Genomic DNA, 17,073 nt, shown 5'->3' on the forward strand with positions numbered 1-17,073 from the left:
AACCAATAATTTGATAATATAAGACCCTTGTGTATCCGGTAGGAGACACAAAGAGTTTCCTTTATCGGATACATTAGGGTCTATTATTATCATAAAAGTTTTGGCTTAGGAATGCGAAGGGAAAAAATCCATGCATTCAAGTCTCCAGGGGGTGTGTAGGCTAATCGATAGAAATGTTATTTGTGGGATGGACTATCCCTTAAGTACTTGAATGTTTTTCTCACTGATGCTTATAAGAAGGAGGAGGAATGAGTAAAGGTAGTGAACAGTGATCATTCTTTATTGCATTGTTGACAGATTGATTGGATGCATGCGAGATAATAAATTATTCATATAGCATAACATAATAGACTTTAGACCTTTTGGCTGGTGATCACATGCTTGTGGCCTTATATAATTTCAGTACAATGATTATCCCCTTTCCACTTTTACAACTTCCATAACCTTATCAACTAAATATACAAATGACAAAATTGTGTTTGTACAACCAAGGGCAATGTATCGTTGATTGATTGATTGATTGTGGTTGTTGATATTATTAGTATTAGAAGAATTTAAATGTTAACATGCTATATGTTAACATTTTAATGCTACTTATCAATTTACCCCAAATCAAAGCAAATCCTAATGTTGCAGAATTATACCTGAGTTAAAAGATCAATAAGAATAAAGAAGATAATATGGTCCAGTATTGAGCTTATTCAGGATGGTTGCAAAGGCATAATATATTCTTACATTATTCCATTATTCAACAGAAATTGAATTAATTTCAGACAAATAAATATTGAAATACATATTTACAATCAAACAAATAGCCATAACTTCACAATTCAAGTTTTCTTTTCCTGTTACACATGCACATGGTAATCAAACTAAATGTTCACAGTTTCAGTTCATACAGTAGTTATGCAGAGTTAAATCACAATATCGTCGTTGTCGGGTGAAAACCTTGTATGTCCAAAACCGTTGGTTTTGCATTTATCATTTTAAAAATGATTTAAACTAGTGAAAACAGCCGATCTACAAGCACACTGCGAGGCGTTGTGTGCCTGTAGATCTGCTGTTTTCACTACCTTTGTGCGACGGCCTTGTATGATGAAGCAGGGCTATACTTTGTGAAAAAACATACAAATTTGAAACTTGGAGATACGAGGTTTCTGCCCAACAACGACGATATGTTTGTTCGCTGAAAAGCGATAGCTGTTTGTACCTTATAAAAATAGCTTTCCATTCTTGAAGCAGGTGCCTTTTGTATACCTCGTTCACACGGAAGTAACGACCCATGTAATGAAGTACGTTATACCACAGTAAATACCCACCTTTGAAAATGCTTTGCCAAAGTGGTCTAATTGGTAGTAACATAATTTCTGGTCTGGTCTGGTGTGACTATTCATGACGGGTCCAATACGGGTCAAACTTTTTTTCTGTGTGAAAGGGGTATTAGGCAGGTAAGGCACATTACCGATATATGAGTTCTCCTATGGTTTGTCAGTTAAATTGGGATTGCAGCTGGAAAACTGTCCAAGTCTATAGTCTCCCAAAATGAGATACAAAAATGAGATAAATTCAAATTCTAGTCTAGTCTATTAGGTATTATACTATAATAATTATAGTTAGGGACTAATTGTGCTTTATGTAGGTGGCCTGTTAACCAACTAGCCTATAAATAACATTGGTTTAAATAGACACAGTGTTTTTTTCTGAGAAAAAATATATAACAACATAAATCCCTGGGATATTGTAGTGCTGAGGTAACATGACAAAAGTATTTATTGCATGCCGTAATCTGCATAATGCATGCTATTTCTTTGGTAAACCAGAATCCAGCTGGACATGCAAATAGTTTAAGATTTTTCAATGATAGCCTTTAAAGAAATATGAATTGCAGGTAATCTTTTAATCAATAAACCCTTCTTGATGTTTAAAATTACTCATTATCTCCTTCTGGTGTGACAGGCCTGGGAGCAGCACAGGAATCATGGCTTTTGATTCTCACCTTGGGGGCTGAAGTCTGTGGAAGTGACAGCCGTCTTTTCACTGACAGCAGTCTGAGTACCTCGCTCACCTGAGCCTCCAGGACGGACAGTCGGCCGCCTAGCATCTGGATATCTCCCCTCAGCTCTCGCTTGGTCTCACGCAGCGTTGCCTGGAGAAGAGCTTGTTCTGACATGGGCTGCACAAAGGAGTGTTTGAGTGAGCCCACACTGTCAACCCCGGGGCTGTGTTCAAAGGGGCTTCTCTCCAGTAGCTCCATTGGACTTCGCGCAAACGGGCTGCGCGAGGCCCCGGCCCTGTCAATGCGCAGGTCACTCTTGGTAATGCCACTGTCGCATGAGTCCGTTTTGTACAGGGCGCTCGTTTCTTCACCGCTCTCCTCCGCTGTACTTTTACCAGCAGCTGCACTGGCCGGCTCTCCACCTTCTGCATTCAGGTTCTTGCCTTCTGCAGTTAATTGTTCTGCTGACTGTGACTCTTCAGCCCAGTTCTGCTCTATGTTTGACTGTCTTTCTTGCTCAATAACAAAAGGTGCTGCTGCTGTGGCATTTATAATCTTTGCCCAGCCTCGGCCGGTGAAACCGGCTACAGTGCCCTCTCTGCCTCCACCCCTGGGTCGCATAGGATTGTCAACACCCAGGGACTTATGATCCACTAGACAAGGCCGGGGTTTGAGTTCCATGACCTCTTTGTCACAACTTTGACCCACCTTTTCAGTGTGGATAAACGAACACTGCATAGGAGTATTCTTGGAGACAGTAGCCACACAAGAGACACCGTTGGAGGCCGCCTTGCCTGCACCTGTACTGGATGTGTTAATATTTGTCACAGTGGTGGTGATGCTGCCTGTCGGCTGGAGAAGCTGGAAGGACTGGGGCTGACATTGCTGGTAGGAGTTTGAATCCGGCTGGTGACTCTGCTGGAACTCCATAGTGTCTCCTGGCACCATGTCCGTCTGCTTCCTGAACCTCTGGAAGAGCTTGCGTACAGGGTGGTCGTCAGGAATGGAGAGAGCCACTTCCTTCTTCCGATGCTCCTCCTCCCTCCTTACGTCAGCGATCTTTCTGAAGATCACCTGTAAATACGGCAGGGTCAGTGTTCTTTGCCTTTGGATAGTGACATGAGGTTATGCTCTTCATAGGGACAATTATAAATGGCATGAAGATGTTATGAGTGACAGGACCTTCTAACGTAATTGGGTTGAGTAGATTATGAATTATAATGCCATTTGGAACACAGAATGAAAACATAATGCCCCTCTTTTTGACAAAACATTGTAAAACATGGCAGCACAAAGCTGGGGTGTATAATGTGGCACCCCTGGCGGGTCCTGACACATTAAGCTGAGTTGTACAATGTGGCCCTTGGTGTGATTACGGTGTGCCTATGGACGTCACAAACATGACGGTCGCAAGTTATTATGAAAAGCTCCACCGGCTGTCCGTCACGTCACGTCACACTTTTTCCCTACTCTTATCGCAAAGCAGTACACAGTATCTCTAAAGTCATGTCATCAACATGGATTTGTCCCATTTCACATATTCCCTCCTGATTGGCTACGATTGCCTTCTAAAGTTTGTGTATGCGACGTGACGGTCACCTATCTCCCGATTAGGGAGTCTTACTGGTTACGGTGTGCCTATGGACGTCACAAACGTGACACTGGTGTCACTACTAGTAGTGACACTAGTAGTGACACCAGTGTTGTAATTGTAATATTGGATGACTTGGTAATCGTGATAGCAGATGCTTACATGCTCTCAGAACTATTTAACTTCATTCTCGACTACAAAGTATTTTCTAAATGTGTGCAAATGAATAATAGATTGTCTTATTTTCACCAAAGACAGAAAAAGTAAGCACGATAAATATTTTACCACATACAACTACAAGCGTGACTATATATGGATCAGATTTGTATTCAAATCTTTCAAATTGCTTGACCTTTGACCTTTTATTCTTTAACCATTTGATTTGTCTTCTTCTTAAAGTAATCATATTGTGGTTGTGTTTTAATTTAGAAAATGATTTTAACAATCTAGCTATTTGCGAGGTAATCAAAATGATACCGTTGTAATTCTCGTATTTCGCAAAAACAACTCCTGAGAAACAATCTCAACAAAGTATACATTTACAGGCATTAACAACTATAATATATCATCTGACATTCTGATTAATGTGTAATATAAGTGTTCTTCCTACCCGTTTTCGTAGATTGCAGGTGAGGATTAGATTTCGGGCAAACGAGTTGGCAAAGGATGTGTAGAACTCAAGCACCCTCATCAGAGGCTCTCGTCCGATGACGTGCAGATCGCAGTAGGTTAGTGCCCGCACGTTGGCACAAGCACGTGCCATCGTGGCCTCTTTCCAGAAGACATCTCCAAACACGTCACCTTTACCTGGTTGGTGTCAAAACAATACACTTTGTCACGAAGGGCATAACAAATAAGACAACTATGAAGTCAGGCATGAAATCCACAAGTAGTCCTTTTAAAGTCATGAAAGTCACCCGTTCTTAGTGAAGACTATGGCATTGTTCATTTCTTTGCAACCTTTATAAACTGTATTAATTCATCTGTATTAGGCCTACTGTATATATTGTAATCGTAAAAAGAAAAGTAGAGACAATGCAACACTTTTTTTTATAGCACTTCTGTTCGAGAAAGGGACTTTCCTACACACAAGATTGAACAAAGCCCCATGAAAACAAGCTCATAACAAAATGTTATTGGCTTACCTAGAATGGCAATGACCTCATCGTCCTGGATGACTTCCAAGGAGCCAGACACTACAAAGCAGAGGGTGTCAACACTCTCTCCTATGTGGAAGATGAGGTCTCCGGGTGCACAGTGTGTGGTCTGGAACTCCACAGCCAGAGAGCGCAAGCAGCCGTCGCTGGCCAGCCGGAATGCTGGGTGGTCGTTGAACACTTGCCTGTTCAGGTGAACGCATATGTCTGCTCGCATGTCTTTGGGACAACTTGAGAGAACCTGAGAAGAGCAGATTGAGAAACGATTAACCACCAAAACCCTTGTTCTTAGTCAAAACGGAGCTTACAACTGTACTTGGACGAGTGAATTCAATCCATAAAACATAACACGTGCACTAAAACAGAGGTCTTCAATGTTTTCAGGCCAAGGACCCCTTAGCTGAGAGAGAGATGAAGCAGGGACCCCTACATGTTCATGTTGTTTTTCCCCCAGATATTTAACCACTTAAATCGTTGACACTTGGTAAATTTGATCTTTCACTCTGTACTTGGTCTGCTCTTTTCTTTTTACATGTACCTCTACACATAGCCAATCTACAAGCTCTCAACGCCTTGCGGCGAGCTTGTAGATCTGCTATTTTGGCCAAAGTTCTCCTCAGAATAGGGATGCAAGAATTGTTCATTTAAAATAATTATACTATCACACAAAGATTTGGAGGCCCTCCTGTAGTAACTCTGAGGCCCCCTAGGGGTCCCGGACACCCTGTTGAATGCCCCTGCACTAGAATATACAAATCATAATTATTATTATAAAGCAAAATAATAATAGTTAGGAACTTGCTCTTACCTTATCTGTGTCAATGCCCTTAGACATTGCCCACGTAGAAACGATGAAGTCCATGACCCTCTCGCTCAGACCTTTGGGCACCTGATAAAGTTTTAAGAAGTCACGCACATTGTTGCACATCTCATGGTAGCGGTTGGTGTTGGTGTACATCTGCTGAAAGATGGTGGTGACGTTCCCAAAGATGGTAGCATACAGCAGGGCTGAAACACAAGATTGATGTGTAGAAGAAGGTCAGACACAATGCTTGACAGAGATGTCGTCATGCAGGGATGTTTTACTGGACAAAATAAGAAGCTAGGAAAAAGTCACATAACTGGCAGTAATCACAGTATGAAACTAGAACTGCACTCGGTTGAGGTGCCAACTTGCGTTGTGTGCACAAGTAGGCCATGTACTGTATGGCCTACTTGTGCGCCAGCCGAGCACGCCATGAGGTGCGCTCACCACTGGCATCTCCAGGAATGCTGGTCCCTCATTGGCTGTTATGATGAAGTTGCCAGAAATTCTGGTCCTGATTGGGCAACAGGCTTAAACAAACCGACATACTGTACATACACAGCCGAACGTAGTACTTGCACGCTCTGCTGGCACAACTAAATATAGTATCAACTACTGTGTATAAAGTTGAGGCGGGCGGGGTCTATCTGGTCTGTCTGAGGCAGGCGAGCACATGCCCATATATGGATATGCCCATACAGCGATGGGCAACGGTTAAAGGGATAGTTCACCCCCCCAAAAAAAATCTATCGATTACTCAACCCATGGAGACTTTAATTCATGGATATTTTGTTGTCCCATTCATAAGCCAATAAGTTGATGACCAGCAGTGGTTCCCTATGGAGACACAAAGAACCTGCTATGTTCCCTATAGAGACACAAAGAGTCTCCTCAAACTATTGGCTTAGGAATGAGACAAAAATAATAATAATAATAGTTTTAGGGGTGAACTATGCCTTTAATGTCAGCGTGTATCGCCGTAATAAAGCAATGATTTGGTTTATATTGTGCACAAGACGGAGGGAGGGAGAGATCCTTTCTCTTGATCAGCGAGAGAGAGAAAGGGTGTGTGTGACTGTGTGTGCGTGCGTGCGTGCGTGTGCGTGTGTGTGTGTGTGTGTGTGTGTGCATGCGTGCACATGCATGTTTTTGTCCTTTGGTAAAGTGTGCAGTTGCTTTAAAGTTACACTATAAATAAACTGAACTTAGTTGAAGTGACAATATGCTCTTTATAAATAGTTGGAAGAATATTTAGTTCTGGTTACAAAGTTTGCTTTTATGTGCTTTGACTCATCCTTTCCCCTTCTTCCACGAGCATCATAAAACATTTAATGTCTGTGGTTAAGACAAAGTGTCATGTATTTAAGTACACCTCAATGGGATGGATTTAATTGTAAGATACACAGCATATTGTGGTATATTGCAGAGTAGAATATAGATATGAGATGTAATTGAGTCACGTGTTTGTCTCCCCCTATCTCTCCCTCTCTGTTGCTCTGCCTCACGCACACCATAACAAGCACACTTATACTCACCGCTGAATAATTTATACCCACAATTGCACAGATTTATACAGGAGGGCAAACAATAAAGAGACACTCTGACAGTTGTACAGTATCTGCCAGGTAGATAATGTGCTTCATTTGCACACACAGAATAATAAGGATTCGGGGATGTCACACACACAAACTCACGCAATCGCTCACGCTTAGGAATGCACTCACGCACGCACGCACGCACGCACACACGCACGCACACACACACACACACACACACACACACACGCACACACACGGGCACACACACGGGCACACACACACACACACACACACACACACACACACACACACACACACACGCAGTAAATAGGACAGCTACTGCCGGAGTGAGTCCCGTCCTAATTTACGATGCACATTTCCACAGCAAGAGTGCGCTCCTTCAACTCTGCAATGACCCAAATGAGTCAGTTAGCATCCCTTATTGTGAAGTTTTACCCACTCAAGGGTAAGTAAACGTCTCGGGTTTTCAGACTGGAATCACAAAGTTTAATTTAAGCTGCGTCTCTACTGTAACATGAAGTCCATATACCCCTCTCTTGCCCATGGGCAAAATCTCCCTTTCCTTTATTGCTTACTAATACTAACTTCATCCTTCTCACATAATCACAGGATCCGTGGTGGAAGATTTTACAGGCCCTAATTGCTTCTGACACGTCAGTGAGACTGAGTGATCTTCCTGATCCAAATGCTACCAAAGTAATGGGTGTTTCTCACAATGAAAACCTTGAAGCGCTGCTGTCAGTTTAGGTTCTCCTCATTCATTTTAATGCATCACTCTACATGATGTTGAAAGGAATAGAAGCTCCAAATTGTGGGATTCTAAATCAACTGATAATGCTGTCACGTGGTGCATCTGTAAAGGAAAAGACGAGTAAACTCTTCACACCATGTGGCGATAATGATGAGCTAAAATAGTATTGTTTGTTCTTTAGAGCCCAGCTTTGCTACACGATTATATCTTATATTAATTTAGGTTATTCAAGGGAGTAACTAAAGGGAGAGAGATGGTTTGGTAAATTAAGCATGGTACCCCTGTAAATAAAAAATAACAATATTTCTTTCTTTTAGTGGGCAGTTATTCCAAACCAGAATCTCAGTAGGCCTACAGACGGTGGTGGGTGGTGGGTGGTGGGTGCAGAAGATGTCACCTTCAATAAATCACAATCACTGATAATAAACTATCTCCAGTGGTGTAAAACCACTGGAGTGAAGTGGTGTGAAGCCACAGCAGCCACAGCATATTGTGAATTACATGACTGCAGTCAACTTTATTGGAGATAAAGAGATATGGTGTTTAGGATGTTTCTATACTAAAGTGCTAAATGATCTCGCCTTTCTGATCAAATTAATTATCTTTTAATAATAGGAATTAAAGAATACACATTTAGAGATGTTTTGTTTTGTTTGAAAATGTTAATTGTCATCATCAACTCATTGGTAATATCATACTGCAACCTGATAATTTTCTAATTCGGTCGACTGGTAGCGCAGCACTGTACAGTAGGTCACTCACGATTATGAAAATCTACAGTAATACTCATCCCTGCCGATGTGATTCATTGCGGTTGACATGGTGTTCCTTACTGTAGCTGTAGAGCATTCTAAAAGGGAAGGTGGCCCGCTCTGTGGTCATGCAGCTTCATGTAATGACGAAGATAGTGTGAGAATGATTAGACTTGGCATGACGACTGGGAGACCCACACAGAACGATCAGTCCAGGAAACACTCCTACACACAGCAAAATGCTGAGTGTTCGTTTAACCCGGAGAGTGTAAACAGGTCCATTTTTACATTCTCAGAGCTAAGTTAGCACTCAGCATTTTTCAGCGGAAGACCTGTCATCTTCCCTGCTCAGTTACAGGAGACTAAACCTATTATTCATGTGTAGTTGGTGCGCGTTCATCCTAACGTATTTGCTTTTGGACTTTTATATGTGGGAAAAAGGTCATGGTCCCTTTATTAGCCATATACAATATGTATGGTACATTAATGGCAGCTGTTTGATAGCCTACAGGGCCGTGGAGCACATTATCTTGTAGGCATGTAGCATGCAAGTAAATGCATCCAGATTGTTTGCCCTTCCTGTAAGCGTCTACTGACATTGTTATTAATGGGTGAATGAGTCAAATCAAAATAGCATGCTTCATTTCATTTGAAGCATTATAGCCAGTCAAACTCTTTTGTCCTCCAACTTGATTTAATTTATCTTTCGAGCTTGTGTTGCTTAACGTAAAGCACAAACAAACAAACAAAAACACACTCACTATCACTAAGATTAACTTGACATATAATTTAGATAGTAGCTCCTGAACCGGCAGAAGCAAACCAAGGATGAATTGCGTGAACAGACAGAACTGAGCAGAGATTATCTGCGAGCAGGTACATGGTTAAAATAGTTAAAATGCTTAGGCATTAGGTCAGAGCTGGTTATGTTTAGGTGTGGGCTTGGTATATGGTTCGGATTAATGTAAGGATCTATTAGGGTCGTTACTATTAGGCCTGATTTACACTGCAGCCAAATTCAGCTTGAATCAGATCTGTGTCACATCCAGAAGGGAATCTGATTGGTTTAAATGGTCACATGGTCATATGAAACCAATCAGATTCCAGTCTGGAATGGATGTGACACAGATCTGATTCAGGCTGGATTTGGCTGCAGTATAAATCAGGCCTTAGTTAGTCAATGAAATGGTGTGATCTCTTTCTCAAACTCCCTGATTCAGAGTTTGTAAAAACTGGGTACCAGTACCGGTTCAAGAGCCACAACCTATCCTTTACATACTATACAAGTTTTGAGGCTTTGACATCCCTTAAGTGTGTAATTTATGGGAAAGAAGGATGGTGACCAGTAATTTTAGCCGTTTGTTTTTGATAAAGGATGAGGACTGTGTTAGATCTTTTCTTGGAGAACACTACTTGGGCCAAGAAAGGCAATTAGTGTTGCCTTACTAAATCAAGTCAGTGGCTTTCTGATGGCAGATGCCATTCAGATAGCAACTTCCGAGACAAGTGTTGCAGAGTAGCCCTGCCTGAGTTGTGGAAGTCTAATATCTCCCCAGGCCAAGGAGGGATGTCCCATTGGCTAAGCCAGTGGTTTTCAATCTTTTTCATACCAAAGTCCATTATTTATTCGGCATTTAAACCACAGACCACCATTTGATGAGATTTAGCCTCTCAGACCCCAAACTCAGTGTATTTTGTTATCGTTGGATAAAGACTTTGACCACAATTCCATCCTGTATTGATGTGGTACCATGGGAGAGATAACTGGCAAACATTTATCAAAATAACAATTCTTCTACATTCTCTAATTGTGTAGACTTCTTGTAAATGAACATAAGATGCTGCATTCAAGTTCAGGAGAGTTTGGAGCATTCATGGTCTGGAGAGGGCACTTTTTACAGACGGATAAAAAGGGCAGGGGCTCAAGCCCCCTTTGATGTCTATGTGTGCACGTGCCTGGACCAGAACATCCCCCTTGTTGAACTAATAGCAAACATGGTTTCATTAGTGCTGCATCTACATCGTTGTAGGATTACTTACAGCCGACCATCATCATGGCCACAGAGAAGATCTTCTCCCCGTCCGTGGTCGGTGCGATGTTGCCAAACCCTATGGTGGTGAGGCTGGTCATGGTGAAGTAGAGGGAAGAGATGTAGAGCGTGTCCTTGTTGGGGCCACCTTCCCACTGGCCCGTGCCGCTGGCATTGTAGCGATACGGGGAGCCGATGCTGATGGCCAGCTGATAGAGCCAGCTGTCTATCTTGATGGTGTTGGTGGCCTCGTCGATGACCTCGTAGTCTCCGATGCTGTACCAGATGCAGGCCAGCCAGTGGGCGACCAGGCCGAAGACGCACACCAGGAGGACCAGGACCGCCGCGCCGTACTCAAGATAGTGGTCCAGCTTCCTGGCCACCCTGCCCAGGCGAAGCAGCCGGACCACCTTCAGCGAGCTGAAGAGGCTGCTGAGACCCTGGACAGAGAGAGAGAGAGAGACGGTTGACTTGATAGGTGAGACACATTAAGTTGTACTGATTTCAAGGAGTGCTTCTGCGGGTGTCGTGCCAAGTCGGTGCCTTTTGGTTATCAGGGTTTCTGACTGGATTCTTGGAGAATAGCACAGGGCTTAAAGGAGTAGTTCACCCCCAAAATTACTTTTTTTTTCTATTGATTACTCACACCATGGAGACTTGAGTTCAATAATATTTTTTTGTATTTGTCGCATTCCTAAGATTAAAAACATGATAAAAGTAAATTTACCCATTGGTGGTACATTTATTGTAATACATTTTTTTGTCTTAGGAATTCGACAAATACAAAAAATATTATTGAACTCAAGTCTCCATGGTGTGAGTAATCAATAGAAAAAAGTCATTTTGGGGGTGAACTACTCCTTTAAAGTCTAATTAGAGGGATAGTTCACCCAAAAAATAGCTTTTTTCTATCTATTACTCACCCCATGGAGCCTTGAATTTACTTCATTCTTTTTTGTTTTTGTCGCATTCCTAAGCCAATAATTTGATGACCAGCAAGGGTTCCCAATGGAGACACAAAGAGCCTGCTTTGTTCACTATGAAGACACAATTTGAGTCTCCTCAAATTATTAGCTTAGGAATGCGAGAAATAAAATATATATCCATGAATTCAAGTATCCATGGGGTGAGTAATCGATATAAAAAAGTTAATTTGGGGGGTGGACTATCCCTTTAACACTCAGGAATCGTCTGTGTACTTGATCCTTACGGGTCCAGTTTGTACTCTTTCAAAGTTAAATGGACACTCATTTTTTGCTGTGTACTTGATCTTGAACTTGACCCCACCAACACATTGCAGCCTGTGCTTGCAATGGTGGCACAAAACATTTGATAAATGATTTGTTTCTACATCTTTGAAATTGACACAACTGAACAGATAGATTTTCAAGCAACCTCCTTGGTGTTGATAAGCACGGTCCCCAGATCTCCTTGCAGCATTGACAATGGCAATTGCAATAGGAATAGGATTATCAAAGTCTTGTGTGAAAAATAGAATGAACAGAATGTTTCTGTAAACATCTGTGAAACATGTGTAATTTGGAGCTGACTTAACGTGAAATCTCTTACTGGTAATACAGAGTCTTCTGTCCGTGTCGCATTCCTGTGAAAAATTGAAGCTTCATGGAGATGGCTTGTCCTTGAGGGATTTATAATGGCGTCCTCAACAGAGACACAGTAAAAAAAGAAAAATCTATTGTCTCACATGTGAGAATATAGCATTTTTTACGCTGTAAAACATGCTATATTCTCACATGTGAGACAAACGATTTTTTTCATGGATGACACTTATATAGACTCTCAATGTACAATAGGAAACAATAAGACATTCCATTGCAATAGATTTACCTCGTCTATGTTTTCAAAGGCGTTGATGATATCGTACGGCAGACAGGACAACAGGTCAATAACAAACCACGTCTTCAGGTAGTTCATTCGAATCAACTTGGCGTCAGAGATGACCTCTCCCGCGGGGCCTACGAAGGTAGTGTGGAAGTTGAGCACGATATCAATCAGGAAGATAACATCTACGACGCTGTCCACCACCAGCCACACCACGTTGTTGTTGTGCTTGGTCTTGAAGGAGACATTGTAGGGCACCATGATGGCTGTGTAGAAGGTGAGGATGAGTATGACCCAATCCCAGGTGGTCTTGAAGGTGCAGTAGTGGAGGATGATTTGGGGAGGGGTTTTTGGGGCCTCTTGCTTATACTGGGGCAGAATGTCTGATCCCAACTGGAGGGCCTTCAATTCAGATGGGGAAAAAGGCATTCACTATATACTCTCAAATCCAGTTCCAGAATGAGTATTTTTGCACATACAAGGAATTTCTCTCGTGAGGTTGTTGGTGCATTACAGTATATAAAGACAATATTAAAACATATAGGTAAATAATAATACTATATGGTTTATATTTAAATATATGATAGTCTTATAATAGGTCTACAATAATAAATAAATAGTATTGCAGCACTCATCATTTATATTTATGAACTAAAAATCAAATCAAAACATTTTCAAGATGGGTTTTTAATCCTCTTTGATAATGCTCACCTCTGCCAGTCTGGATTGCTTGTGGGTGACATCAGTCGTGTTGATTGGTTCTAGGTGTTGTACGGTGTGGCGATTATTGGTTAGTGCCCGTGTCAGCCTGGCAAACTTTGTCCATCCTGCCCCTGCCCAGTGGTGAGAAGACAGACTGTTGTATCACACTACACACTATGGTGGTAAGTTAACCACAACAAGAACAATACGTCACAAATGAGATACAATTATAATCCTTGACGTAATTTGTGTAAACTCACTGTGGGCATAAAACACCAACATTGACAATGGTACATTTCCACTGCTGCATTTGTCTGAACAATGTATTCTCCCAAATATCTTTACTATGCCAGCAATAAGAAGAACATAACGTTAAATATAATTTGGAACAAATATTTAAATGATGATTATATACTGTGCACAGTCTTGCGTCCTTAAGCAGCAGACTGTTTCCCTGGCTATAAACCTGAGTTGGCCTTTATTTCTGCTTAACGTAAAAGACTTCGTGGCACACAGAACCCCTATAGAGCTGGCGAACTGGACACCAGTCTCCACTGACCCGGACAGATGACACCTGGACAGTTCTAAGTTGTCAGTGTTACATACCAAAAATAATGCCTGTTAAGTCACAGCCATTCATGTGTGTTTGGACTGCTGGCACTTGGCCATAGAATGCCCCTGGGTCTTCTCATATCACATGTGGTTTTTAAGAGCAATGGTAGAACATATCTAAAAATCGGAAATTGTATACAGCGTCTTCGTGAACCCAGGAAGATGGCCAATAGCACTTCATCTAGTGCCGCCATAAGCCAATGTCCTCTTGCACACATTTTACTACAAACAAGATATCTTGAAAACTACTAGCTGTATAAAATGTTCTTCTCAGACGATGGCCCCCCAAATGACCCAATGGCCTTTCTTCTAGAATCTAGCAGCATCGTCATTAGACCAAAATGTCTTCTTGCACATGGTATGGTACCTCAAAATCTATCTATAAGCACATGCATGGTCCACGGAGGATGTCCCCTGTTGATTTTAATCACACAGTTAACTATCTCAAAGTATAATGGGCAGATTGCCATGAAATCCGCTGAGTGTATTCATGTTCCCTGAAAGATGTCTTCTAGAGCCACCTTCAGGGAAAATATTCACCCTATTCTATGAAGTCAAATAGTTCATAATTTCTATGTAACAATTAATTTAAGATTTTATATGGATTGGGTCAAAATGACTTTCTGCCAGAATTCCTAAAGACTTTCCACCATTTTCATGAGGAAATACAGTCTCTTATATTGCAAAGCTTTGACCCAAGCACGGTATGTAAATAGTACTTGCCTTTTGTTGTCTCATCTTCAATGGGCTGCTTGAAAAGTGTGATGTCTCGGAAGGTACACAGGAAAAGGACCACCTTATCGTTTTCATTTCTAATTGGCGCTACCTGCATATAAAGCCATATCGGGGTCCCTGGAGAGGTCAAGATGAAAGGCAAAAGTAATGGGAAGCAAGAGAGCAAAAGTGTAAAATGTTTTCTACAGCAGAATGGGAAACCTTAAGGCATGTCTTGTGAAAATGAAATAGGTATGGACCTGGGCCTGTAATCCTGTTAGGCAATTCTAATCATAATTTGAATATATTAATAAAAAAAAGATTGGGCTTAAAAGGGATACTCACTGTGCTTTGCATACAGCAGCACTTCAAAGAAAGAGGACTCGTAGTTATCAAACGTCTGCCTTATTTTGTCTATAGTTGCCTTATCTGTAAGTTCTCCATACATGAAGCTGCATTTGCAGAAAGGAAAAAGGAGCACATGAAAGACAAGCATTTTTGACTAGGAACTGTTAAATGTGTATTATGTTGACATCTCAACAACACCCAACATAACGCAATGTTGTTTTTCTATTACAGTTTATATTGAAGGATAAAAAAAAAATCCTTCATATCCAGACGGCCTGGTAACTTAAATAAACTGTATCCTTCCCCATCTTACTTGCATGTGCTGCTCCTGTGCATCACTTCTGACCTGTGGTATCCAGACAGCTTGCAGAATCCATCATTACTATAAACCACAGGCCATTCAACTATCTGGGCATTACCCAGCAGGAAACTTGTTTCTGAAAGAGAAACAAATACGGAATTAGTCCAAAACAAGAATTAATTGCTGCATATGTTAATGTGCCCTGGTTTAAAATATCATTTTTCTATGAAAATTTCAAATAAAGAAGAACGAAAGCAAAAACTAAATCAGGATTTGTTTAATGGGGAACACAAAGTTCTGGTCTTTCTTGAGATCTTTACCTCAAATCCTGATTTCCCTGTGAATTATCCCTTGCTCAGCTTCTAGACTACAATATAGTTTATCCATATTGGCCTAATTTAGTCACAATTTTATATTGACTTCATAAGGGCACTGCCCATAAGTCCGAAAGAATTATGATTTTCATAAGCTAGAAAATATCAAACAATAGCCTAATCAAAGAATGTTTAAAACAAACATCTTAAAGGAGTAGTTCAACGCCAAAATGACTTTTTACTCATGCCATGGAGACTTGAGTTCAATAATATAATTTTGTATTTATTGCATTCCTAAGTCAATAATTTGATTACTATAAATGTACCCCCATTGATTCCGGATGGGGGTAAATTAATCTACTCAAATAGAAAAAAAGTCATTTTGGGGGTGACTCCTTTAAGATCCTATAGCAACAGCCTCAAGGCTCAATTCTAACTTATGCAATCTTGCAAAAGATTTGGTTGACACATTCACACATAGCCTATTTGAATCAAATAATTTGATTGTCACATCTGGCTGTCGATCAGAATGTTATATAGGCTACCTACTGTACCAGCAGTTCAACCCAGCATTCTTCTGCCACTCACTCAATAATATCATAATGATAACAATAATTTCAATTTAACAATATGGCCACAAGCAATCTGCAATAGTCCTGGTTCCACTTATTGTCAGTAAAATAATGTTGGGAGAAAGTTGGTAAAGTGCACAAAATGTCTTCCATGAAAAAACAACAACCTCACCTATCATCTGATTGCATACTACTTCTACATGTATAAACAAGAAACGAGAAATGCGCACTAGATGCTCACAGCGCACTTGACTATCACTCCTGTTAATAGCATCCATTTGATGCATGCAGTGTAAATGGATGCACATGCAGAGAAAAGTGCAAAAAAACAAGAAAATGCTAGTTAGAGCATTGCCTTTTCCAAATTTAAATTAAAACATGTATGCTTCTGCAGTTTTCCCAGCATCGTTGGAAGTTGACGGGTCTGGTCAGCTGTCATATTCAATCCAAGCACACTTTGACACTTACCGCTGGAGCGCCGGACAATATTTTCCAGAAAGGTGTTTTGAGGTGCTACCAGTCCTCTCTTGCCCCCATGCATTATGTTGGCGGCCCAAGGCCAATATTAATGAGAAAAAGTGGTTTTGGCAAGACGGCCGTCGTGGTGTATCTGCCCCCATCAGCGCTGTGCCTGTGTGATGAGGATGGAATTGCCTGCAATCGGTTCACGCATGATAGGCTTGTCTAATTTAGTTTTGCAGCCTAACTGAAAAAAGAAAAAGAATGGGGGGGAACCTGAATGCTGAGGCTTCTGGCTTCTCGCTTGCTGTGCGTTTTTATTGTCTGTCATTGCCTGTAAACGGTGTTTTAGATTATTTAGAAATAAAAAGATGTATTATTTGTATAGGCTACTTGTAGGCTATTTATTTCGTTTTTTCTATTGTATTTTATCTTCATGTTATCATTTGCTATATGTTAACTTTGTATTTTTTCTTTATTTTATGAGTGTAAAGAACTTTGAACAATGTAATTTGTGTAGGCTATAAGCTACTAGGCTACAATTACTACTAGTAGTAGACTATTAATA

The 17,073-nt window shown here is 41.0% G+C and overlaps 1 protein-coding gene across 1 annotated transcript; it reads right to left on the minus strand.

The window, feature by feature from the left end:
- Positions 1–1,927: 1,927 nt before the first annotated feature.
- Positions 1,928–16,587, minus strand: LOC308301101 (voltage-gated delayed rectifier potassium channel KCNH5-like; the record flags this gene model as incomplete). The annotated part of the gene is made up of 12 exons (XM_080744999.1): positions 1,928–3,070; positions 4,198–4,394; positions 4,733–4,985; positions 5,553–5,752; positions 10,652–11,081; positions 12,211–12,303; positions 12,490–12,885; positions 13,195–13,316; positions 14,521–14,649; positions 14,857–14,963; positions 15,173–15,296; positions 16,515–16,587. The coding sequence occupies 12 exons, from the start codon at positions 16,585–16,587 to the stop codon at positions 1,928–1,930; spliced, it is 3,267 nt and encodes a 1,088-aa protein (XP_080601125.1).
- Positions 16,588–17,073: the final 486 nt, after the last annotated feature.

This window comes from Nannobrachium achirus (assembly GCF_963921795.1).
Source record: "Nannobrachium achirus genome assembly, chromosome: 16".
Taxonomy (NCBI): Eukaryota; Metazoa; Chordata; class Actinopteri; order Myctophiformes; family Myctophidae; genus Nannobrachium; species Nannobrachium achirus.